Source organism: Hydra vulgaris, chromosome 08 (genome assembly GCF_038396675.1).
Source record: "Hydra vulgaris chromosome 08, alternate assembly HydraT2T_AEP".
Taxonomy (NCBI): domain Eukaryota; kingdom Metazoa; phylum Cnidaria; class Hydrozoa; order Anthoathecata; family Hydridae; genus Hydra; species Hydra vulgaris.
The window spans coordinates 61,664,880-61,691,885 of NC_088927.1; the positions used below are offsets into that span (position 1 = coordinate 61,664,880).

A 27,006-nucleotide genomic window follows, 5' to 3' on the forward strand; every position below is an offset into this window, starting at 1 on the left:
ATTATGAAGATTGCAAATAATATAATATATGTATACGAAAGAATTCATCTGAATATGGTTTATTGAATTTAAATCTATTACAAGAATTCTGTTTTGCAAATTAAATAAAACTAAATTTATATTTAGAAAAATAATAATATTTTGATTTCTGTGGTACTTTAAAATTTTGATTCTGTGGCTTTAATATTTTGATTTCTGTGTTCAAATGTGCTGCTGACTTTTCCTGTTTATGGAATTTAATGTGATTTTATTTCTTGCAAACTTCCAACTAATAGGAAAATCATGCAACACTATACTTTTTTAAAATTAAAACTTTCTAGGAACCAAAGCCAAGCACAATAGCTTCTAGGGTTTTTGAAAGTGTAACGGAAGTTTGGTTGAAATCTGGGATTTCATCGGTTACAATACAAAGAGTGCAGCATAAAGTAGAGTCTTTGAACAATTAGTCGAGAATGATTCTTAAAAAAGATCGAAAGTTAAAATTTTTTATTGACCATAAAGATGATTAGGCTAACCATTCTGGTGCTTACCTAATTGTGTAAAACTTTTTCGTTTTTACTTTAAGAAAAGTAGAAGGTATGACTAGAAGAAAAAAAAACTATTGCATTTTTTGTAAAGCAGATATATTAACAGAGTAACATTAATATCAAAAATGGCTTATTTTTAATTAGAAGGCAGCACAGAGAGAAAAAACTTTTTTAATGATGTTTATAGATTTAGAGCAACATTTTACTATTCAAAGTAATTTGAACCAAAAAAAATGCAATTATACCTGAACATACATGTAAAAAAAGTTATAATAGATCATTAAAAAAGACAATATTAAAATAGATTATTATTTGAATTGTAAAACCACTGATGATAACAAAAATAATAAATAACAAAACAACAACAACAACAACAACAAAATAAAAATACCAATGAAGAAATCCATCGCGCTATCCCAACAGCATTTCGATCTTTAGCAGGTATTTTATCCAAAAGATAAAATGCAGTGTTAAGACTTACTTCTTCAAACTATAAAATAATTTTCTAAATTTTCTTCATATACTTGAATTACTTCTTCTATACTCATTGCTTTATAAAAGAAAATCCAACAATTTTGGTAATCATAAAATTTTTCAATTTTTATAAATACTTTTAAACGTTTTAAGAGCAATTTAAACTGAAACTATATACTAATTAACTTTTATTAAATCTAAAAAAAAACTAAAACATTTTTGGCTACAATAGTTACTTTTATTTTAAAATTTCATTCAATTAATCTTAAATATTCAGCTCACAAACTTAAAATAATAATAATAATTCAGAACGCAATATAAGAAGATCAAAATGTATTCATTAAAAGTATTTCTTTATAAATATAAATTTATAAAGAAAATATATTCTACTTATATGCAGTAAGTAAATTTTTTCAACAAATATAAATAAACATTTAAAACTATGTAAATATAAAAGTCAACATAAAAGAAAACAACTCTTGAGTTTGTTTCAGAGCACCATGAGCTACATTAAAAGTTTTGAACCTGTCCAAAATACCACTTTTTCTCCACAGGAGAATTCCAGCATCCTTGGTATATGATGCCGAATTGTCTCATTATATACTCATTTCTTTTTTCTTCAGATTCCATAAAAACTTCATCATCTAAAAAGAAGTTATAGCAACAAATATTTTGTTAAACATGTTTATATTTATTTAAGCTTAAATGATCTAAATACCTTCATTCCATGGGTTAAATAGAATGTAAACTTTGTCTGTAGGATATTTAAAACAATCACTCTCTCCTTCAACAACAACAAGATATTCACCCACTAAAGCATTTGATGGAATATAAACTTGAACAAGAACACTATTTGGATCATCATTGTTCTTAATAATGTAAAACCATTTTTTTTCTTCTATAGCTTGGCTTAAATATTTAGGAGCTAACTCTTTCACTATAACTTTGGTTTTATTTGCCTCACGAGGATTACTTCCTGTTGACAGAGAAAAATAAAAACTGTCTTTTTGTGCTTCATATTCACGAGCCAGCCGTACAAGAACATCAAATGATAACCCTCTACGAACAATGAGTGGTTTTGGATTGTCTGATTCAAAATTTTTGTAAAATTTTAGAGTATGATGTTCAGTTAAATCACCTTCACTCAGTTTTGGGATTATTTCAACAATTGGGATTTCTAAAAATAAAGTGAAATTTATAAATTTTATTAATATAAATAAAAAAAGAAATTAAAAGCAAATTTATTTTGATTTAGAAAGAAGGCATATTAAGAAAAATAAAATCATGTTTAATTTGACAGGTGTTCCTACAGGTCCAGAAGAAGTTCTGTTATCACTATGCAGACTATACTGACTTTAACATGTTTAACAACTGTGAGAAAATAAAAGTTTAATTAAACACATAATTTAATTATATCTTAAAAAGATATTATTACTATTATTTTAAAATAATTAGAACCGAACATTTGTAAAAAAAGATGGTGCTAAGTTAAGTTCATATTTACCTAGCTTCCATCTGAATATTAATTAAAAAACAGAAATATTTAAAATTTTCAAAAAACTATTTAGTCCAATATAAAAAGTTTTTTTTTTTTTTTAAAAACATCTTCGCTTCCAACAAGGCTGCAAGCAACCACTAATTAGAGTTGGAAGTTACTAGAAAAGAAGTACACAAAACTTAAAAAAAGACTTGGTATTTATATTTGGACTTTAAATAATTACTTAATTTGATTAGGCACTTAAATGTACATTCACTACATATTGCATTCTCTTTTGTTTTAGTTTAAAATTAAATTAAATTATATTAAATTTATAATTAAAATTATATTAAATTATAATTAAATTATATTAAATTAAATTAAATATTAAAAAAAATTACAGGTGTAAGGGGATAAGCGGTGCATAAGATTGCTTCAAACAAGTTTATCATAAATTGTCAGTTATGATTTTATTAGCAGTAAATTAAAAGATATTATTTTTAAAAACAATTTATATTAATTACAAACTACAATTAAAAACGAATACTAACACGGGCCTAATACATAGGAGGGGACATTTATTAATTTTCAAAAAATTTTCCTACCTACCCCAAGCATAGTAAGACCCCTGCATTTATTATTTGTTATCAACAAAAAAAACTCAAAACTAAAAAAAAAATTAGTGTAAACCAGCCTTAAAAATTAAAAAATATATATTGGTGACTATGATGTATATAATATATCAGTCACCAATAAGAATAAAATGATTCTGATTTGTCCAAAACTAGCAAGAGTAGTTGTATTTAATTGTAGTTTGTAATAAACATGTTTTTAAAAATAACGTCTTTTAGTTTACTGCTATTAAAATAATAACTGACAATTTATGAAAAACTTGATTGAAACAATCTTATACTCTGCTTACCTGCAACTTTTTTAAATAAACTTATACAAAAGAGAATGCAATATGAAGCGAATGTACATATAAATGCTTAATCAAATTGAGTAAAATCAATGAAAATTCCCTAAATTCACGTTAAATCACCAATACTCATGGTCTTCAAAATAATTTTTTATTCTGATGAGTCTTATCTCTTGCAAAGTTCACCAGACCAACTTACTCTTTGTGAGAATAACTTGAGTTCAGCTGTTTATCTTATGATCTTAGTGTTGATGGTTATTTTCCTTTAATTTGTAAAGACTCCAATAGTCACATGCTTGGCCTGGATATTTACATTCATAAGAATTCACCCATTTGTCAATAAACTAAGCTTGAATCTACAGACTATTGTTTTGAGTGCTTTTGCTTAGCACCACTTCACTCTATCACCTTTTCCTTTGTTCTGTATTGCTTTCTTTCATCTCAAGACTGCACTCTTTTTAATGTGCTTCTTACATAATTTCTTGGATTCAGGCTGGCATGGAACCTTATGTTCCTTCTCAACAATTCCAAGCAAGCCTCGCTCTTCTCCATGGTTTTTCTCTCATTGTACTGTTGTGATTTACAATTGTAACCATTACTTCCATATCTATTTCCAAAACAGTTTTCTAGAAAACAAATGTTTGTTTACTATTGCTAGAAACCATTGTAAACAGGTTTTGTCTAATGTCAAAGCCCACTATTTTCAGGTCACAAATTCTCGTATTTTATCTCAAAAATTAGGCTCCAGAGACTTCTGAAGAATCTTTAACAGTGTCTATAACAAGGAAAAACCTATTATTCCACCTCACAAAGACAAAGCTGAACCATTTGCTAAGAACTTTTCATCAATCTTATCCCTTGATTCCACTAATCACATCCTACCTGATACAGCCGACAAACATGTTGACCAATTGCTCAACATTTGTACCACTCCAGCTTCTATATCTAAAGTGATTTCTTGCTTAGACTTCTTTACAGCTGTTGGTCCGGACAACATACCTTTTATGGTCTTGCAGAAGTGATCTCCAGAGCTGTCATCTATACTATTTCGAAACTATTTAACAAGTGCTTATCAGAGTCTTGTTTCCAGCCTGCTGGAAAACAGCATCTGTTATCCCTATTTCCAAAAATTCTGGAGAACCACCTGACCATCTAACTACCGTCCCATTAGTCTTCTTCCTATCAAAAGCAAGGTTTCAGAGTTTTTAATCAACAAATACTTAATCTCTCAATTTAAATCTAATAACTTACTTTCTGATCATTAATATGGGTTTCAATCTTCTCATTTTGCTGCTGATTTGTTAACAGTAATAACTAATGGGTTTTATCTTGCATTAGATAGATGTGGAGAGGCTAAAGCTATTGCTCTCGATATTTCTAAAGCATAACAGCTTTTATAAAACATAACAGCTTTATTAAGGTTTTTGGGCTGACATGCGGCATGGTAAGCCTATGTCTTTATGGAGCCTAACAGACACTTTTCCAAACAATGACAGGTGCTTTTTTTAGTTCTGCAGCAGTAATTTGGTGATTCTTAATAAGTGAACATGTTGATATATATCATACAGTTGTAGTGTCTATTAAATAGCATTTTCCGTACCAATCGTACTTTAAAAGTTGTCTTTGATAGGCAGCACTCTTCTTTTTTTCCTACAACTTCAGGGGTTCCTCAAGGTTCTATCCCTGGCCCTATACTTCTTTTAATTTACATTAACAATCTCTCAGAAATTCTCACACCTAAGGTGACATTGTTCGCTGATGATACTACCATTTATTCTTGTCTTGATACTATCTGATTGCTTGGAGGGGGCATTTGAGCTTGAAAAGGATCTCACTTCGGCTAAAGCATGGGGCTCTCAGTGGCTGGTGAACTTTAATTTAGATAAAACTCTTTTTTTTTGGCTAATCATTATCCCAACAACCATTATCAAATCCACTGCAAAATTAGCATCTGCTTAAGTTGCATCACTTTAATGTGCTCACCACTTTCTTACTCCGGATTCTATTCTTTATCTCTATAAATCTCGAATTCATCCTTGATTGGAATACTATTGCTACATCTGTAGTGGCTCTTTGAATGATGCCCTTTCTCTTTTAGACAAGGTGCAAAAACACACTGTAAAACCTGCACTTGCAGCCAAGTCATAATATTGCTTATCTTTCTCTTTTCTATTATTACTATATAGAATGCTGCTCTTTAGAGCAGCGTTCATTCTAGTATTTATAGAAAAGCATATTTTGTGCCATCTACTAAAATTCATTCTCATGTTACTCACCATTTAATTAAGTGTCATCCTTTAACCTAAGTAACCTAAGTGCTCCAAATATTCTTATTTGTCTAGTTTTTTTCCTCGAACATCAGTTCTTTGGAATTGGCTTCCTTTTTCTTGTTCACCTGATTCATACAATTTGCAATCTTTTAAGTTGTCTATTAATCATTATCTTAATTTATAAACTTCATCTTTTCTCTTTCAGTAACTTCCCACTCTAAAAGTGATTGCTTGCAGCCTTGTTGGAAGTGAAGATGTTTAAAAAAAAAAATTATAAACCAGTATATAAGCAAAAGTAACTAAATCAAAATTTAATTAAATACAAAAGTGAAATATGTGAAACATCAAAAAATCATGCCTACAGTACTGCTAGAAATGTGATTTAGTTATAAATATTTATTTCATCAAGATAAAGTAACATTACACAACTTTAATGAAATAGAAAATACAAGATTTTATTAATCATATATTTAACAAATTATTTTGTAAAATTAAAAGCAAGACTAAGTTTTTATTCATTGTATAAATACTTATTCATAAACACATCTAATTGTATTTTTTTTTATGTATTAATTTTTTTAAAAGTAATTACAGTAAAAAGCAAGTTTTTAAAAAATATTTTTTGCTTGCTTAATAAAAAAATGTTTTTTTCAAAATAAACTGAAATATTTTATCAACTTATCCATAAAACTTCCACATATTTCTAATAAGACTGAATCACTCAAATAATATGGGAGTCAATAGGCAGGGGAAAGCAATAAAGGTAAACAAATTTGCATTGTATTAATGCAAATTCTGAATCATAAATTACCTATTTATTTCAAAAGTCATTAAACTATTCTGTCAAAAATAACAACAAAAAGCATTCACCTTCTGTTTCAAGTTCAACGCGTAGTAAATGATAAGTGCTGCTGTAATAAAGCCAATTATTAAACAGAAACTTGTGTGTTTTATTACCATCTACTACTTCAACCTATAAGTTAAAATTTATAAGTTGAACAACCTATAAGTTGAATAATTGACAATATTTAATAGAGAAAAAAAAAAGGATTACTTTTATTAGGTACCACGAAGGAGAAAAACCAGAATTATCATGTCCAATATCAATTTTCCACAAGTAACCAATATCTTTTGTACTTATTTGAAACACATCGGCATTGCTATTTAAAAATAATTTTTTTCTTAAAAATGCATTATCATACATAAATTAAAAATAAACTAAACTGCATTAAACTTTTTTAAGTACTAGGATGAATTATTTTCAAATAACTTTAATTTACTATTGAGTGAGAAAAAATCTTAGCATAGCAAAGAAAATGAAATTTTGGTTTAAAAGTCTTTTCAGTGTTCAGACAGTTCATGTTTAGACAGACAATGTTCAGACAGCTCTAACTTGATATGCAAACATATTAATAGCATAAGTCTTTCCATCACAGCTAATAAATATGTAGAATCTTTAACTTTTATTCAATCAGAAACCTCTAACTATTGTTTTATGTAAATGTTAACTGCTGTGATTGATAGAATCTATTTTGCATTAAATGGAGGCAGCGAGGCAAGGGATATTGATCTTGACATATTTAAAGCTTTCAATAAAGTTTGGCATACTGGTCTTTTCAATAAGCCAGCTTCATTTGGTGTATTTGGAATATTTTTTAGACTATCATATCTTTTCAACTGCTTTAATACTGTCTTAATAAGTCAACTGCTTTAATACTGCTTTTTTAATACTGTTTAATAAGTCAAATGCTTAAATACTGCTTTAATAAGTCATTCTTGAAGGACAACACTCATCTTTTTTCCAGTAACTTCTGGGGTACCTCGAGGTTCTATCCTTGGTCCTGTTTTATTTCTTATCTACATTAATGATCTTCCTGACAATCTTACATCTAAAGTGGCTCTATTTGTTGACAACTCTACCTTATTATCCTGTCTTTGACAAAAGGTCGTCTCTTTTTTTAATGGCCCAAAACAGGTAGTCAATCTTGAATCTGATCTCAATTCTGTAACAGATTAGGGCTTGCAGTGGTTTGTGAATTTTAACTCCAACAAAGCTATCTTATAATAATGCAGTAAAATACATTATTCTTAAAAAATATGTATTTTACTGCACAAAACTATTGCAATACTGCCAAGATTCATATATTGATAAATGGCAACCCTCTGACTGAATCCTCTTCTTTACATTTCTTAAATTAACCTTCATTTACGGCATCTCATAGAAACCATATGTACAATTGATTGCAAAGTTAGTATCTACTAAGGTTGCTTCTTTTTATCATGGTTGCCATTATGTTACTCCTAATTCCATTACCTACTTCTACAAATCCCTCATTTGTCCTTGTATAAAATAATGCCATCATATTTTGCTGGTTCTTCGAATGATACTCTTTTGCTTTTAGAAAAGATCTAAAAACATATTGTAAATGTAGTTGATCCTGCTCTACCTGCCAAGTTTGTGCTTCTCCTATAGTCGTAAAGTTGCATCTCTTTCTCTTTTCTACAAATACTATCATGGTTGCTGCTCAAAAGAGCAATTATCTTTAGTTCCATCAACAAAAACTCATTATTGCTTGACTCTTCATTCAGCATAGTCAAATCTATTTACATTCTCTAAAAACTTTTATTTGTCTGGTTTTTTCCCCCCGCACTTTACCCCTTTATAACTCTCTCCCATCTTTATGTTTTCCTGACTCATGCAACCAACAATTTTCCAAGTCTTCTGTCAACTGTTTCCTTGTTCTTTAACTCAATTTTTATTTTTTTAATAACTCCTAACTTAACAGTGGTTGCTGTTAAGCAGTAAAAACAAAAACAAAAAAAATTTTGTTTTTGTTTTTACTGCTTTTAAAAACCTGTTTTAAAACTTGTAAAGTATTAACATTTTTTAAAAAGATTTTAAAAAGGTAGTTGATATAAGTTTTGTAAACATTTTTTCTTGTTTTTTTTTTTCAAATCCAAACCATCATAGTTATTAAGACTCTATAAAGACTATAAAGACCCTCTATGTGTTAGATTTTAAAAAAATTTCCAACATTACTAAAACAATTCGGAAGTTTTTGGTCTTTTTATATTCAAAGTTTAGAAGTTCCTTCTATCAAAGTTTTTCTTCTTGTAGGTTAGTTGCCTTTACCACAACAAAAAAATGCCTATGATATTAACTTTTTCTAACTAGGTTCTCTAATTAGGTTAATGTATTATAACATGAAAAAATACAAAAGCATAACTACTTACTTTCCAAAGTGACCAGTCTGAAAAGGACTCTTTCCACTAAAAGGTTTTTCTAACACTATTTTGTCAGAAGCACATATATTTCCATGAAGTACAATTGAGACCTTTGCACTTGTACCAGAAAAGTATTTGTTTCCAGTGTGACATTTAACCAAATAAGTTTTACATGGAACTGAAATATAAGACAAATTAGCATGATAATTTGATTGACAAATTAGGTATTCAACTAAAAAACCAGAATTAATAAACAATAACAACTAGACTAACACAGATGTTGCGTAAACTACAACAAAATAAATATTTGATTTTACAATTACAAACACTTATCACATGAATATCAACTTGACACTACATATCATAGCATTATGTAAATATTTGTAACAGTAAAAATATATGATATACTTTAGGTCACAAAGACCTTATAGCTGCATAGTTTTTATGGAATTTTGCAACAATTGTCTTGATGGGATCCCCTATGATAAGTTGTTGTTGTATAATATATAGGTGTACTTTTTCTAATAAATACCCTTATACACCATATTGGATACTTTCTTGGGATTCTGGTCAAAAACACACTCATTGTTTAACAATTAAATGCTATTACTAGTAGATTAGTGTTATTTTTTATTTTATATTCTGTTTCACTCTAAGCAATGCTGCAAGCAACAACTAATTAATGTATTTTTGTTACATTGTTTGTTCAGATGGTGATATATTTATGGGATAACTGCAGCTAGTTTTTACATTATATATATTGTTGCTATTTTTATGTTAGTACTATGATATTATTATCATTTTAAGATTGCAACTAGAAATGTTAAAGAAAGCATCCATCCTTAGTTTTTGACAATAACTGTTATCAGTATTGTGATACCCAAAATAATTACTAACTAATGCTATATGTTCTGCTTTGTATACTTTCACTACAACTATTATCTGGAAAAAAACATTTTAGTACATTCATTAGTATAGGAGGTGATTATCAATCCTTTGTACTTTGATGTAACTATTAACAACCAATTGTGTATCTAAAACAAATCTTTTTCCACTTTTAATTTTTTATTTAATAATGCCATAACTCTTTATAATGCATCTGATTTTCATTCTGCAATGTAAGTGGTGATTTATTTATGACTAACTAACCCAATTGATATTTATGATGGTATAAACTTATATTCAAGATGCAACAGGGCCTTTCTGAATTGTGGTCGGTGACTCTACAATAGATTTCAGTCCACTGACTGTTTCAAGAATCATTTGCCAAGTTTTTTTGAGTCTTACAAAAAGAATTAACAAATATGTTTAATACCCAACTAATCACTTTAAATAAAAGGAGCTTAATAATTTATGCAGCAGAAATTGTAACAATTACAACGTTAATAGGTTGCATGCACATTTGCATAGAGAAACCACACAATGCTAATGCTGATAACTCATCAAAATGTCAATCAATGTCCTAGCAGCGTATCATAACAATAGATAGTTTCAAGTCAATGATGTTTTAAAATGGCCTGACAGCACACATGATACATGAAGTTTAAAGAAATTATAAATAGAACTAAAAAAATGTACTACTGGATGATTCTGGCTATAAATATTTATGTTAGTGGCTTATGCCACATGCCCAAAATCATGCCATAAGTCCTACTACAACATTTTAACATCCGTATTATACATCTTAAAAATAAAAGCAAGGGTTTTAAGAAAACAAGCGTTTGGAAGGTGAAGAAAATGCATTCAGTTGTTTTATGATAAATTTGAATACCTTTAAAAGAACCTGTAAGGTACAGGTTCTTTTGAAGATATTCAAATTTTAACCTATTTAATTATATATTCAAATTTTATTTTATTTAGTAGCTGGACTCAAATTTTGTGGATTTGGATAAAAAAACTAAGAACTATGATTCGAGATTAATAACTTTGCTGTTAATTAAATTTGCTGTAAATTTGTTAGAACAGAAGAATTTACACAGACTCTCTCTGATAACTCAATTTTAATAAAGTTGATGTATAGTTCAACTTAAACACTATTAGACTAATAGTGTAACTAATAATTAGTTTATCAGACCATATTATTTATTATTTACTAGTAGAACAAAAACTTTGGAAGCAACAAACATTTTGGTTACCGCACGTTTATTCATAAATGTTGTTTTCTTAATTAAATACGGTATGAGAAAAAAAGGAGACATCGCTTTTGTTGAAAAAAAAGGGAACAACAACCACGATCATCCTTACGTAAGGCTGATCGTGATTTGTTCTAATATGTCTTAAGAAATATAATTAGTTTTTTTATTCGATCCATTTGCAAAAACTTGTCAAGACATTTGCAAAAACATTGTCAAGACATTTGCAAAAACATTGTCAAGACAAAAACAAGTTTGCGTAGGCATTAGGATAAAATAATAAAGAAAAAAAAGCCTGTTGGCATCGGGATGTTTAGATCTCATGTGAAAAGCAACACGAACGCCCTAAAATCAAACTAAGATTTTCTACGCACAAGTTATAAACAACTTTTAATTAATGTTCTACTTTTACTTTTTAAATTAAAAAGTACATAATATTTAACCAAAAAAAAAGTGTGGAAAGGAGAGGGGGTGGAGGGTTAAGCCCTAGCAAGCCCCCACTTATCTTCGATACATTTCTGTTGCTTTTACCGCAGTTTTTTTAATAGAGCATTTAAGTAACATTTCAAGTGAACAATTAGGTTTTAATTATAATAAATATTTTAATTGTAAATATAACATTAAACTCTAAATTATAGATTGTTTTAAAATTTATTAAAAGGAAAAAAATATACTGCAGTTTCTTTAACAAATCTATATATCATAAAATTGTTACCTAAATTCTAAGACATTTTGTAGAATTTTTCAACTTTATAAATTTTTCACTCTAAACGTATCATTTACTACTTCCATCTATACTGTTTTAAAAAGTCGTTACAAGAAAACGGAAGCTTATCAAAATGTCTTATATAATAGTTTTTGACAAAATGTTTAAAAAATTACTTTTGTATCAAATTTTTAATTACATGAAAAACATTTCTAAAACACAAATATTTTTTTTCAGAGTTTTATTTTTTAGCTTACAACGATACAACGCTTAATCAGGAAAATTATTTTGCAAAAATTTGAATGACTTACAACTTCCTCACCCTAACTCTGACCGTTCTTTATGGTTAAATGTCAGAAAACACAATGAATGAGGAAAATTGTAAATTTTTTTCTAACAAGATTGAACTGTCTGATTTGATTGTCCATCAATATACTTGTTAGGTGTTCTTTTTTCAAAGATTCTAAAGCTACTCCTCAAAATTGTATATATTTTTTCAAAGTTGTAAAAATAAACAGTGAAGTTAAAACTATTCTTGTTAACTTATCGTTGATATCAAACAAATTTGTGGGCTTCCAAACACATTTTATTAAACGCATTCAGCAGATTTTGCAACCAAACCCATTAAACTTTTAGCTGGGTTTTTTTTTGAAGCAAATTTGTTGTGCAGTTTAATTTTTTTTTGTGTTAAAGTTTTATTCATTACTATTAAAAAAGTTCTGTCAAATAGCTTAGATGTATTTTTTTGTTTAAGTTGGAAAAAACAAACAAATGTATACTTCAAAGAAATTTAGCCTATTGTGTGAAAATATTTGTGCATCGAGTGCTTTGAGGGGTAATTCTAGAAACATAAATTTAAAAGAAATTTTCTTTTTTGTTTTTCTGCTACTCCGGGTAGATTTTTACACTAAAAGTAAAAAATGAACATAGCTACACTTTTTGTTATTTAGAAACTATGGTTCGAAACCGCTATATTTTAAATTTTTACCCTTACTTTGATAAAAAGTTTTCAAAAGGCGTAGAAAAAGCTTTTTTTTTAGTTTTTAACAAACAAAATACCCTAGCAAAGGTATTGAAATTCTCAGCGACAACTAATATACATCCTTAATTATTATTAATGTAGTTAAAAAATTCAAATCAAGACATTTTTACATTAAATCCGTACAAGAGTACTAGTAAAAAACAATTTTTTAAACTTTTTCATTGAGAGAAAATATCATTAAACAGAAATACTCAACAACGGTATAGTATTCAGATAAAAGTTTGAGATAAATGGTTGACCTAATGGTTGTGTTTCTAAGTAGATGTTTCCATGATAAAATGATGTATTATCTAAATAAGCATAGAGATTCTTAAGACAAGAAAAATCATTTTTAACTTTGGTAAAAACAAATCAGCGAGACAAAATACTTCAACAAAGGTTTCTCATATCTATATACAGCAGTAAAATAGACTTTTTAGATTTTTTTTCTCAGTTGACCATTTTCACGGAAAAAGAAGACATTAACATGTAAAGTCATTCCTTTATTTCCAAAATACCCTTTTTGGTTTTCATGGAATTTAGCTGGCAAACTTTTTGACAAAAATCTTTCAGCCAAAATCCAGTTTTCTCACCAAGTTGCTCAAAAACAACTATTTTTTAATGCACATTGTGGATTTGATGTTTAATATACACTTCAACATTTTTTTAGCCACAATTAAATCATATAAAAGATCTTCATCTTGATGACATATAACTCATGAACCTAGTTGATTATTGAAATGAGATCAGCAGAATAATAGAGCAAAATAAATTTTATTTTAATCTGTTCTCTTTCATATTTATCAATTTTTTTTACATAAATTGTTATTAATTTTTAATAAACTTTTTAAATATTATTGTTTAATAAATAAGTAGCTAGGTTATAGATGTTTTTTCAATTTATAAACGAATGTTTAAAACTATTTTCTCTATTATTTCTGGGGCCCTTTAATATGCAGGGCCACCGGCTTTATTCCAAAAAGCCTTATTATAAATCGGGAACTGTTAAAGTTATTATTTACATTTATTGTAAAATGACATGCGTTTTTCAAATGTTAGATGCTTTATTTCCTAAAACCTCTTAGAATTATTTAAATATTACAAAACAAAACAAAAAAATATGATATTTTAGTTTAACGTAAACAGCTTAAGTGTATGCAAATTGTAAAGTGCGTAACGATTTAAAATAAGACCTGTCCTAATGTAATACTTCAAGTTTAAAATATACTGAATCAATTTTTCATACCTTCCTCTTCATCAGGAAGCACTTCAAATGTTATTGAAGAGTCTTCTAAATAAAAAAGCATAAAAATTAATGTTTATTAGTTTGCAAAGAGTGAGTGAAAAGATAAAAATGTTTTTAAACTTTGGAGCAAATACAAAAAAAGAAAAAACCAATGCAGTAAAATTGCGCAAAATGCCACTCTGGTACAAGATCATAGGTGCCCGCAGGTTATTTATTTGATGCTTTAAATGCACTTTAAGAGATTATACAAACTTAAAACTTCAGTATGTTCATGTTTATGTCAAATAAGAACTTTATGCAAAAAACTGTCGTGATTGGAACTAAAAGCAAAAATATCCTAAAAATATTGCTTCTCTACCCTAATTATGAGAGCAATCAGTTAATAAAATATTTATTCTACCATTTTATTCTAAAACTGTATTCATCAACACATTTTAAGTTTCATCTAACAATCTTTTAGTGTGGGTGGTAAATCAAAGTTCTTTTTTTGGGGGTTGATGGGGGAGAGGATTGATGTTTTGCAAATTACGATGGTGATTGTATACAATCGCCGTTTAAATATTAAACCCTAAACTTTAGTTCTTACATGCGTATATTATAGAAAAATGTTTTTTTGCAAAACATTTTTAGGGTTCGAATAACTCATAAACTTTTTATACCTAAATCATAAAAAAGTCCTACTGGTACTCATTTTGTTTCCTCAAAATATTTTAAGTACTGTGCTCTTATCTAAAGTTGGTAGTTTTCTAGTGGTTGAGTTTATATGCTAATAATAATAATAAAAAAAAGAAAAAGTTTTAACAACAATAACCTAATGGATTAGGCGTTGATGGTTTCAATGTTGCTGAATTTGGTCTAAAAAAATATATTAAAATTTATCATAACTCATTTATTGCAAACAAGAAAATACTAGTTATGTTAATCAAAGATGCAAGAAGTTATTAAAATTAAAATTTATTAAAAATTACCTAGAAGTCATCTTCGCTGTCAAAATAGGACTTCGATGAATCTATAGTTTGAAAAATAAAATAAAATTGTTAGACTTGCATAAACGTTAACTAGAGAGTTTAATTGCACATCTCCTTAAATAAACCGTTACGAAATGGATTTTTTTAATTACTGTCTAGTACTGCTTTTTTAAAACAAATGATTTACGTTGGAATTGTAAACATTTTTTTATACATGGCTTTCTGTAAACCAAAAGACTTTTATGTTTTATTGAACTTTATTTTTTCAGCAGTGATAATGCTTCTGAAAGTATTTAGTAAAAGTATAGTATACAGTTATAGTCGCTTGTCTGAAATTAAATTCAACGTTGCAGCAGGTTCACGAAGATTAGCCCCACCCTTACAGGAGAGGAATCAGGATATTTTGGTATTTGATTTAAAAAACTTCTAGATAATTTCTAAACTTGAAATTTTTGTATAATCTTACTTAAACATAAAAAGATTTATCCAAAAAATGCTCTGATTATAGGCTGGAAAAAAAAGTAGCCACAACAAGTAGCCACAACAGGTAGACTTCACTCGCCTTAATGTTTGCAGGGGAAGTCTGTCTCTCTCTGTGTGTGTGTGTGTGTGTGTGTGTGTGTGTGTGTGTGTGTGTGTGTGTGTGTGTGTGTGTAGAGGGAGGAGGGGGGTTGGATTGGAAAATATGATTTTTTTTTTAAAAAACTAAGTTATTTCCCTAAATAAACTAGAACTTATGAAGATGTTGAAAAAATCATCAAAAAAGAATTTGGCGTTTCTATGTTTATAATATACCATATAAAAATTAAAATCTCCTAAAAACTAGCGTTCTCTAAAAGAAAGTTTTAAATGAGTATTACTTCTGAACATAATAACAGTTTTTTATAAAATTTTAATTCCTTAAATAAAGTTTTATATAGTCTAAAATATTAGAACTTATATATTAAAAAAGTAAATTGCCCTACATTTAATTGAGAGATGCCTACTTTTTTGGGTAATTTTGTTTCCAAAACAACTTTATATGAGATAATGAGTATACAAAAGTTTGAAGTTTAGAACTTATCTGAATGTTACTTAGCTAAGTTGTCTAATTATCTAAAAAAACACTTTTGAATAATTTTGTACCATTAGTTAACTAAAGTAACAACATAAAACTTACATGAAGAGTGTTCGCTAAAAATCTTTGTCGATGATTTACTAAATACTGTGCTTGATGAAGACTTAACTAATTGTGATTCTTTAAATTCAGATTCACCAAAATATTCTTTCTTCTCTAATTTGTTAAAATTTGAAGAAAAGTTCTCGCTAGAAGATTCACTGTATCTTTCACTAAGACTTTTATAATGGGTTTCAGCAGAAATTGTACTTTCTATTCTTTCGGACAAGCCTAAGTTGTACGTTCCTGTTGGTGATCGTAATCCTACAGGATATTCTTCCTCTTTTTCTATTTCTTTTTCTTTATGATGAATTTTATTTACAGTAGGTAGGAATTTCCATCCGACTACAACTTTTATTTTTGTGTCTTCTTGTCTCTCTTCTTCTAGATTTAAATCTTGTTCTTCTTCTTGTTCAAAGTTTAAATCTCTTTGTGAAACTTAATTAAAGAGAACTAAAATTAATTTTCGTAAAGTGTTTTAAATTATACTAAGTTTTTTACACAAAAAATATAAGATTTTAAAACAGGTTAACATTATAAATATAAAAAAACTATTTTTTATTCTTGCGATAAGCTGTTTAATTTATATAAGATATTAAAAAATATAGCAAGATTGCAAATAATTTAAAAAAGTTATTTAAATTTTATTTACTATTTAAATTGTGCTTCACTTTTTTATTTTTTCAAATCATTAAAAAAAAAAAAAAGAATTGAAATATAAAATAACTATGACAATTGCAACTCGGTAACCGATAACATAACAGATATTTCGTTTGAGCTCAAAGCAAAAAGTATATATAATTTATCGTTACTTTTCATTTATAATTTATTTTTACTTTTCATTTATAATTTATGCTTACTTTTATATTTGATAACTTGCTGGCGTGAATTGTCGTAACTTTGATCCGTATGAATAAAAACTTTCACCAAGCAGTTACCTAAAAAGTACAATCAACGATGAAAATTAATAATATCATCGTTAGACATTTAAACCTATAGTTTTTTTTTTTTAGTAAAACAGCCTGATACCTGGTCTGACAGTTTTTATATTTTGATACGGGCCAACACTGATCACACCTATAAACCATTAACAACCAATCAAAAGAACACATGAAAAACCATTAAAAATTTATAAAATAAGTTTCATTAGAAAATTTATCATTTGCACACACAAAAAAAGAAGCGTTTTGAATTAATTAACTGTTTTATTTATATTTGGAGATATTTTTATAACAAAATCAATTTCAATTATCAAATATAATAATTATAAAAAAACACATTAAAAACAATAAAAAAAATGCAAATAACAATTATATCAATCAGAATAATAGTAGAGTTTATAATAATGATCACTATAATAATATTATAGTAAACTAAACTAAAAAATGAAAGATTAAAAAGTGTTTCAACCAGGGCCTTATTTGGGCCGTATTTCACCTCTTCATTAAACCTCTTCGCGACGGCCCTGGTTACAGTAATTAAAATTATACTCTAAAGTATAATTATACGATAAATTATATATAAATATACTAATAAAAATATTAATTTTTTAAAACAATAGTAGTTTTATTAAAAAAAGTTACAGTATTATCAACAATAAATATAGAATGATTAAAATAAATAAACATAGTATAATTAAAAAAAAAAATTAAAACATCAAAGAAACTAACCAATAAAAAAGCTTTTTTTTGGTTTTGCATTTATAAAAGATATAACAACTTAATTTATTAATCTGCGTATAAAAAATTAAAAAAAACATAAACAGCAACAAAATTATTTAAAAAAAATCCTTACCAAAAGCTTCGCAAGTCTTTTCTACTAAATTGAAAAAAATTGTCAACATTAATTAATTAATGGCTTTATTTTAAAACGAACTAAAGTTCATTAATAAAAATATTTTAACTTAAAAATTAAGTGAAAAAATAACTAAAAAAAAAAAAGGTCCTTAAAACTATTTTAAGGTAGTACTGCCCCCCAATATAATTTTTGTTCCTACGGCCCTGAAATTTAATTATAACTTTACAAACCAGGTTAGGTCAGTGGTGGCCAAATCACAGCCCACGGACAAGTAGCTGGTTTTTTTAAATGCCCGTTAAACAGTTTGGATATTTAAGAGACACCCATCTTGGTAATGTGATACTTCTATCTAACTCAAAAATCAATCCAGACATCAAAAAACTAGTTTCAGACGGTCAAGTTCACCACTCTTAATAATTATATTGCTTTGATACAAATGATTATATTTGTTTCTAGACATCCATATTTTAGTAGAAATAAACAATTTTTGTCCGCAAAGTTGTTTTTTAACTTTTTTTTGCCTGTACCCTAAAAAGTCTGGCCACCCCTGGATTAGGCGTCACTCATATAGATAAAAACTAGTCAAAGGAGTGACACCTAAATAAAATAAACAAAAAAATAAAATCAACACCAACAATATTATTAAATAATACAAAACATAAATTAACATAATTTAAAAAAAAACAAAAAACGATGAAAATATATAATACACCTAATAGTCTTAATAACACAGTTAAAATAACATGTGATAATAATATTTAATAACACAATATATAATAACAATGAAAGAGTTTGCATAAAAATAACAGTAATATAATAGAATACTAACTAAACAGGTTTTTACTTCCCACATTAAAATTTATATGAGCTTAAAGTAAAATATTTTTAAGTTTTATCAGTTTATCTTGTCGTAAAAATAAACTATAAAACATGAAACATTTTATTCAAACATATGAATAAAAAACGATGAAACAATAATTTAAACTAACAATAAATAATATATAAACTCTAAATCAAAAACCCTAAAGGATTTTTTATAAACAAACACACAAACACACACACACACGCACACAAAACAACAACAACAACAACAACAACAACAACAACAACAACAACAACAACAACAACAACAACAACAACAACAACAATAACAACAACAACAAAAACAACATTTTTAGATTAACTTATTGGGATTGTAATTGCATTTGTACTCATATAACTTAAAAGTGAATCAACGCAAACTGATTTAAACATAAATTTGACAAATTTATTATATTGCTTGGACAACCTTATTTAGAAGGTAGTTCAAGAAATTTCAGATTTTTATTATAAACGGGAATCAAAAATCCATTAAATATTAGAGTATTAAATGCCCACTGCAACAACAGCAATAGTTACTAACCTGTGCTAACAGTTGCCAACGGACTAGGAAAACTTAGCTGAGTTTGACAGTTTTGAGAATTTAGCTGACTTATTCGAACTTTATAACCTTTTTTCCAAGTAATAGAATAAGATTCGCCAGAATAATGATTATGGTGAAAATGCCTTTTTTGATCTTTTGAATTACAATCTGTTATAAATGGCGTTGTTATTTTAAAAGTCTTTCTATTAGTGTGTTTTTGAAGAATAATTTTTTTTGTTTCTTTTGCCTTTTGAATAACTATTAAAATAACATAAGTATTGAGTTTTAGAAAAATTTACGCATCATTTTTATTTGATCAAAGACCTCACTTTAAGTTATAAAATATAATAGCACAAATAAAGTAAATTAAGCTTACCCTTAATATTGACAGGTGAAGCTATATAGGAATCTAGGTGAGCATGAACGTGCCACTTTGTGGGTGAGATAATTTCATATGCAAGCATCTAATCAAAAATAAACAAAAAAAAGTTCTATAACACAACATATCACTATTCTCCATAAAAAAAAAAAAATTAATTAATGATTACCTAGGACAAAATAAAAATTGTTTTTACTAAATAGCTATCATTAAATAAAACAAATTAAAAAAGTACATGCCTAACCTGATAATAAAAAAAAATTACTTTTTAGCTGATGGTTGTAATTTTTGTTGAACCATTATCTGATTATTAAGATGGAGAATAGCTGTTTGTAACATATTAAGTTATTGGTAAGAAAAAATTCCGTGAAGAAAACCTCAAATGGTGAATTGATCAATTTGCGTCCATTCACATTATTTTTACATGAAGTTCTTTTTTTTATTATTCATTATTTCACCATATAATACTTTAATATTTGTATTTTTTTTTTAATCAATTATTTATTTTTATACACTGTTTTTTATACAATTTTTTTAAAAATTTATTTTAATGATATACCATAAAAGTAATAAATATAATTTTTTTTTTTAAATGCATTGAATTAATATTCGAATATATTTTTTTGATAACTTAAATAATCAAGACGAGACCATTTAAATTACTTCTCTAAAGAATAAAGTATTTGATAACTGTTCTAGTTTTTTATTACCTAAACTAGCATAGTTAAGTAAAATTACGGTTTTTAACTAAGAATATTTAAAAAAAATTAATTTGAGATGGCAATGAATAATATCAAGATCAATAAACATAAAGAAACACGATAACACAGTAAAAGTGTTACCAAAATAGCACCATATGGTAGCCCAACACCTTTCAAATTAGGCCATCTAACTAAGCATAATGGGCAAACCAATTTAAGGAAAGCACTCAACTTACATTGGTTAGACAACGTCCGGCCAAAAAAATTCATTCTTTAGTCATGCCCACGTCGACGTAAAAACGTTTGACTCACAAACACTTTTTATCGAGATCAGTGTAAATTATAGACTTATGATGACAAAGTTACAATACAATGATAAATAGACAATTATTTATATAATCAACTCAATAACTCACTTTGTCTTTCAGCAGCCCGTGAAGATTTCATTTCTGATACTTTACCAATAAAAATATACACTAATACAATTATAATTTTTTATGTAAATATAAACATAAAAAATCAAGCTTCTTATGTATACTGTTTATAATTCTTCATTTCTTTATCAATTAGGTATAAAGTTTATTTAGCTAATTCAGTCTTTATATCCAGCAGTGAATCTAAAACAACATTATTTTACGGTTAATGTATGATGTAAATAATTAAATTTATTTTTAAAATTTAAGATGAATTCATAAACTTAGCATCAAATCCTTAGTCACCATGACTACGGTTTGATATTTTTTATTTGCTTTAACTTTTTTACTTATAATAAATAACACAATGAAAATAGATCTAATAAACAAGAAAAAATTATTTACAAAAAAATCACGATTATATAAACATTATATGCTTGGATTATCTAGTATTAATAACAGTACATTTAACTCAACATTGACCTACTATAGATATAAATCAATAAAATTAAACATTGTATATATATATATATATATATATATATATATATATATATATATATATATATATATATATATATATATATATATATATATATATATATATATATATATATATATATATTAGGGGTAGTCATTTTGAGGGAATTTTCGAAAACGAAGTACATACCCAGCTAAAATTGGAGCAAATATGCTAAAACTTAGTCAAAAAGTTTTTTAGGTCAATCGGGTGACTTTTAAGTCCCCCTCAAGACTAAAGTTGCTTAGAAATTGTACTTCAAAAAAGGAAAAATAGGGTGTGTTCAGGGTGTTTGAGGGGGACTTAAATGAAAAAATTATCTCCATTTTTTTTTTTTTTTTGTTACTTGTTATCTATATTTTCATTTTAAAAGGGTATGTCATCATGTTTTTTACATATTCTTGGTTAAAACGATATATACGAAAGGAAAAAATTTTATGTTACGCACGGTTATGAAAATCGGCAACAATAAAAAAATTCTAATAAAATAATGCAGAAGAAAATGTTGTGAAGATCCTGCACTGTATGTTTTAAGTCACTAAGCGTTTTTATAAACAAATTGTACGTGAAATTGTGTTACATTATTTTATTTTTGTAAATAACTTTCGTATTTACTTGATTGTTATTAATCGAATTACAATATAAAGTAAAATTGTATTGAAGTTTTTAACTAATTACAAACCATTAAATCTATTTAGATTGAATACAAAAATGGAAAAAAAAATTGTAAAAGATATTGGGAAGAGAAGGTTACTCAGATCAAGCAAAAGCAAACTTTTTATCATAAATGAGGCTAAACCAGCTATTACATGTACATATCTAATTTAAAAAAATTGTTTTGAATTTTAAACTTTTTGTTAAAAATTAGAATATTGATTTTTTTTTTCTTAAGGTCTTCAACTCCCTACTGGAATGGATATTCTTCAACACATTGCCTACAGAAGATCACTACTTCCTCATAATGTAAAGAAGTCAACAATTTTATCATGCCCTCCCAACAAAATTCAGGGTTACAAGAGATGCGAAGTAGATGATTGTGAATGCATTTTAGGCTTAATTAAAAGACCATGGCTTAAAGCGGGATTTCAAGTAATGTCAGATAAAAATATTATCAAGAACCTAATGAAGATGGACAAGAAGTATTCAGATTTGAGTAGAAATAAATACAGAGGATCAGCTAGAGACAAGGTTAATCAAAGGGAGTTTATTTCATTTTTGAAAAAGCTGTTTTGGATTGGTTCTACAGATTTAAAGAACCAAATTAGGAACGATAAAAAACGCTCAGATAAAGATAAGCACGATGGTTTAACTTTTTTGGAAGACCAGGAAGGACCGAGACATTTTAGTTTGGGATCAGAAGATAGAAAATTTAGCAAAAAGGTTTTATGTTGTTTTTAGTGGGTTAATTTGACCTTTTTATTAAAATTTGCTAATTTAACATACATTATTTGTTAATACACATATACCATGTTAAAGTAAATTTTAGGTTTCTGAAGGTGTGAGGAAGAGGACAAGGCTAGAAGACGAATCTCCTAAGATTGACGCTACCTCAGAATTAGACTTGAGTTTCACTGACACTAGCGCTGATTCTGATTCAGAATTCGAACCCGAAGTTTGGCATCATAGAAGAGCAGATGATTGTAACATTACTGCCAAAGTCCCTATGAATATTTTTGATGGAAATGTATCTATCATAGCTACAGCAAATGATATCTCCCCGAATGTCTTACAAAAAGTAACTGGAGCAATTCTTCAATATTGTGGAGTTGATATCGCAAAATGCAAAGCCAGTGCTTCAACTGCATTAAGGAAGATGAAAAAAACTGCTAAAGATACTGCAGAAATTGCTAAATTAGATATAAAGAAGGCCGTGGAAAAAAGCCGTTATCCCTGTATAATTCATTTTGATGGAAAGACTTTGTTTGAAATGAATCAGGGAAAAAGACTGAAGAATGAAAGATTAGCTGTGCTCGTTAATATTGAGGGGGTGTCGCATCTTCTTGGAGTACCTGCCTTGCCGTCTTCTTCTGGTGAAGATATGTATATAGGAATCATGAAAATACTAGAAGAATATGACCTCATTTCAAAAGTATGCGGAGTATGCTTTGATACAACTTCAAGTAATACTGGTTCTAAGAAAGGATCACTTATTAGGATTGCAAAAGAGGTAGACAAATACCTTCTTCTACTAGCATGTAGGCATCATATCATTGAGCTTAGAATGGTTCATTTCTGTGAAGCAGTGATAAAAGAGAGTAGCGTAGGGCCTGAAAATCCCTTATTCGTAAAGTTCAAACATATGTTTGAGAACCCTAAATTCAAATACGACAAAAATAACCTGACCTCTTTTGATTGGAAAACCGTTGAAGGAACAGTTTTGAATGAAGCTGCAAGGAAAACTTTAGATTACTGACCTATATTACTAAAAAACACAATATGAGGAATGACCGAAGAGAGTTGGCTGAACTAACCATGCAGTATTTATCCCCTTCTGCACATTTCAAGTTAAAGAAAACTGGAGCTGTTCATCATGCTAGGTTTTTAGGCAAGAGTTTATACTATCTTAAACTTCGGCTTTTGTGCAAGCAACTGACATTTGTGCAAGAAAATGATAATCTACGCGAAGATTTAAAACTCATCTGCGAGTTCATAGTATGTTTTTACACAAGGTGGTACCTTCAAGCACATAAAGCGATTCAATCTCCTGCGTCTGATCTTGATGCAATCTTTCAGATGAATGAGTATAAGAAAGTTTGCTCCAATCCGGAGGCAGTAGACGCTGTGTTAGCATCTCTTTATAAGCATACATGGTATCTTGATTCAACAATTATTCCCTTGGCTCTTTTGGATAAAAATATTTCTATGGATAAAAAAACAGCCATTGCAGATGCTTTGCTTTCCTTCCAAATGCCGGATCCAGATTTTTTTAAACATAGAAGCAAAGAACGAATAGACGAGATTAATATCATAAATAATATGAAGGTACCAACTCTCTCTCTTTTGGTTAATGAGTTTTCATATTTAATTTTTTCAATGATAGGGTTGGATAATCAGAGAGTGAGAGACTGGTTGTCACTTCCACCCCAATATTGGCACACCCAGTCTTCGTTTAAGAATTTTGAAAACTTTGCCAAAATGTTAATTGTTGTCAATGATCATTCTGAACGAGCAATCGGAATAATGCAGCAGTTTGTGCAAAGATACGAAAATGAAGATGACAAGCAGAACAGACTTTAACCGTCGACAAAGTAAGGTCAACTTTCAAAGTTTTTGGTGTGGGAAAAAGTAATATTACAAAAAAAAAACTATCAGAAAGCCTGATGTCACTCTCTAAACTAAAGAAGAGGAAATTGTAGACTTAGGAAATTGTTGTTCATTTTAAAATACTTATTTCAATTAATGCATAATTTTTGTCTTGATAGTATTTGTAAAGATTTTTATTAAATGGTAAATTACTTGTTTAGTTCAAAATAGTTTGTTTTTTTGGTTGATAACATAATTTGCTGATTTCATAACCACTTGCGTAACTTAAACTTTTCATTTTTTGATTTCTTAAATATCGTTTTAACCGAGAATATGTAAAAAAAAATGATGACATACCCTTTTAAAATAAAAATATAGATAACAAATAACAAACAAACAAAAAAAAATGGAAATAATTTTTTCATTTAAATCCCCCTCAAACACCCTAAACACACCCTATTTTTCCTTTTTTGAAGAACAATTTCTTAACAACTTTAGTCTTGAGGGGGACTTAAAAGTCACCCGATTGACCTAAAAAAATTTTTGACTAAGTTTTAGCATATTTGCTCCAACTTTAGCTGGGTATGTACTTCGTTTTCAAAAATTCCCTCAAAATGACTACCCCTAATATATATATATATATATATATATATATATATATATATATATATATATATATATATATATATATATATATATCAGGGTGGTCCAGATTTGTGTGGTAAAAATTCAAAATATGTCAACATTCTCTATGACTATACATAGAGAATAACCATACAAAAAATTGGACCAATCTGAACAGTTTTAGAGGTCGCTATGATTTCATAATTTTTTTGACAATACTCAATTTTTAAGAATTTAAACAAATTTTTGTGTAATTTTTGCATAATTGAACATCTATCTCAACACTGGTAAATGAATTAATGGTTGCTGAAAAGCAGATGTTATATGAATTCACTTATATATCTAGTATTTTTTAGTTGTCTATAATTTGGTGCCCAATTTGTAATAGGCACATGTCTGCAGTATTTCAATAAACAATTTATAATGATTATTTTTATTATTTCCGGTAACAAATATTTTTATTTTCTTTCACTTAATATTCTTATATCAACAGATTCATCACCACTTATGGCAGTTACTACAAGAATCTCTGCAGAGGTATGGCTCATTAGGAAGGCATCTAAGCAGCTCTGATCATCAAGATTAGCAACAAATGGAGATGTCCTCCGTTGTCTCCTTATTCAACATCTGGAAGAGCATCTCACAATAAAGGCGAGCATTCATCATACAATTCAAGAGCTGATTGTTGTGTGGAATAAGGGAAGAATCCCAACACAAAGAATTGATTCTGGTGAAAGAAAACTTCGGAAATTATAAGATTCTTATCAGGTTCTAAAAAAGAATCGAGCTACAGACCTTGAAAGCTATAGAACTAAAAAACAGATGTTCAAAGATACACTTTATGTGCTTATATATATATATATATATATATATATATATATATATATATATATATATATATATATATATATATATATATATATATATATATATATATATATATATATATATGTATATATATATATATATATATACACTTTATGAGCTTTTTGACTTGGCAACTAAAACCGCAATGGAGACAGTAACCATTGCTGAAGATAAGCAATTTCTTGCAATGCAGCGAGAAGATGTTACCAGCTGCAGCATGGCCGGAGTTGATATGAACCTACTGACAAAGGAAGCCAGAAAGAGAGCTAGAGATCAAGCATTTGATGCAAGGTTATCAAAGCAGCAACACTCCAGTGGTCTTGTCTCAGCCAACATCAACAGCTCAGAAGACAGTCAAGACGATGATGGCCCGAGTTTTGAGATTCTGTCTTCTGCATTGCAATCCATTTCTTCTACACCAAAGCCAAAGCGTCTAAAAAGTATTGTGTCAAGCCCAGAAGTTGCTGGAGCTTTGGACAGAGTTAACCTTCCAGATCGCAAAGCTATGTTTGTTATTGCTTCAGTGGTTAAAACACTAGAACATCCTCTTGCGAGACTTAAGTCTGTCTTGAAGTACAATCAGGAGATCTCGAATGTCTACTCGTAAACACATTACTCAGAATGACAAAGACAACTTTTCCATTGAATTTCCGTTGCTTCTACACTGGGATGGGAAACTGCTTCCAGATATTACTGGTTCAAAAGAAACTGTGGACCGCGTTGCAGTGATTGTAACTGGAAATGGTTTGGAGAAATAGCTTGGGGTTCCAAGATGATTGGAAAATTCGAGATAAACTTCAGGGTTTAGTCTTTGACACAACATCCAACACAGGTATTCACAAAGGAGCATGTGTTCTAATCGAGGAAGCAGTTGGTCGTGAGCTTGTAAAAATTGGTTGCCGCCACCATGTTCTGGAGGTTGTTCTGAGAAATGTCTTT

At 28.2% G+C, this 27,006-nt stretch overlaps 2 protein-coding genes across 9 annotated transcripts in view; one reads left to right on the forward strand and one right to left on the reverse strand.

The window, feature by feature from the left end:
• LOC100205231 (hemocyte protein-glutamine gamma-glutamyltransferase) overlaps positions 1-21,080 on the reverse strand; it is a 30,964-nt gene extending 9,884 nt beyond the window's left edge. Inside the window, exons 1-16 of one of the 8 annotated variants that reach the window (XM_065804096.1) lie at positions 20,817-21,080; positions 19,697-19,784; positions 19,321-19,578; positions 17,916-17,939; positions 17,151-17,198; positions 16,982-17,059; positions 16,125-16,559; positions 14,966-15,006; positions 14,809-14,852; positions 13,998-14,042; positions 8,902-9,070; positions 6,722-6,827; positions 6,538-6,640; positions 1,720-2,178; positions 1,527-1,645; positions 919-1,017 (exon numbers count right to left, since the gene is read on the reverse strand). In XM_065804096.1, coding sequence (XP_065660168.1) covers positions 919-1,017; positions 1,527-1,645; positions 1,720-2,178; positions 6,538-6,640; positions 6,722-6,827; positions 8,902-9,070; positions 13,998-14,042; positions 14,809-14,852; positions 14,966-14,976 — 1,155 coding nt within the window. In that variant the 5' untranslated portion in view covers positions 14,977-15,006; positions 16,125-16,559; positions 16,982-17,059; ... (3 more) ...; positions 19,697-19,784; positions 20,817-21,080. Of the gene's footprint in view, positions 1-918; positions 1,018-1,526; positions 1,646-1,719; positions 2,179-6,537; positions 6,641-6,721; positions 6,828-8,901; positions 9,071-13,997; positions 14,043-14,808; positions 14,853-14,965; positions 15,007-16,124; positions 16,560-16,773; positions 16,897-16,981; positions 17,060-17,150; positions 17,199-17,915; positions 17,940-19,320; positions 19,579-19,696; positions 19,785-19,943; positions 20,082-20,816 lie in introns of those variants that run through there. The other 7 variants (XM_065804099.1, XM_065804097.1, XM_065804098.1 and 4 more) reach the window with 7 other exon arrangements.
• An 888-nt stretch (positions 21,081-21,968) lies between these two features.
• LOC136084045 (uncharacterized) lies at positions 21,969-23,751 on the forward strand. The gene is made up of 3 exons (XM_065804105.1): positions 21,969-22,144; positions 22,226-22,713; positions 22,820-23,751. The coding sequence occupies exons 1-3, from the start codon at positions 22,045-22,047 to the stop codon at positions 23,744-23,746; spliced, it is 1,515 nt and encodes a 504-aa protein (XP_065660177.1). The 5' UTR covers positions 21,969-22,044; the 3' UTR covers positions 23,747-23,751.
• The last annotated feature ends 3,255 nt before the right edge of the window (positions 23,752-27,006 follow it).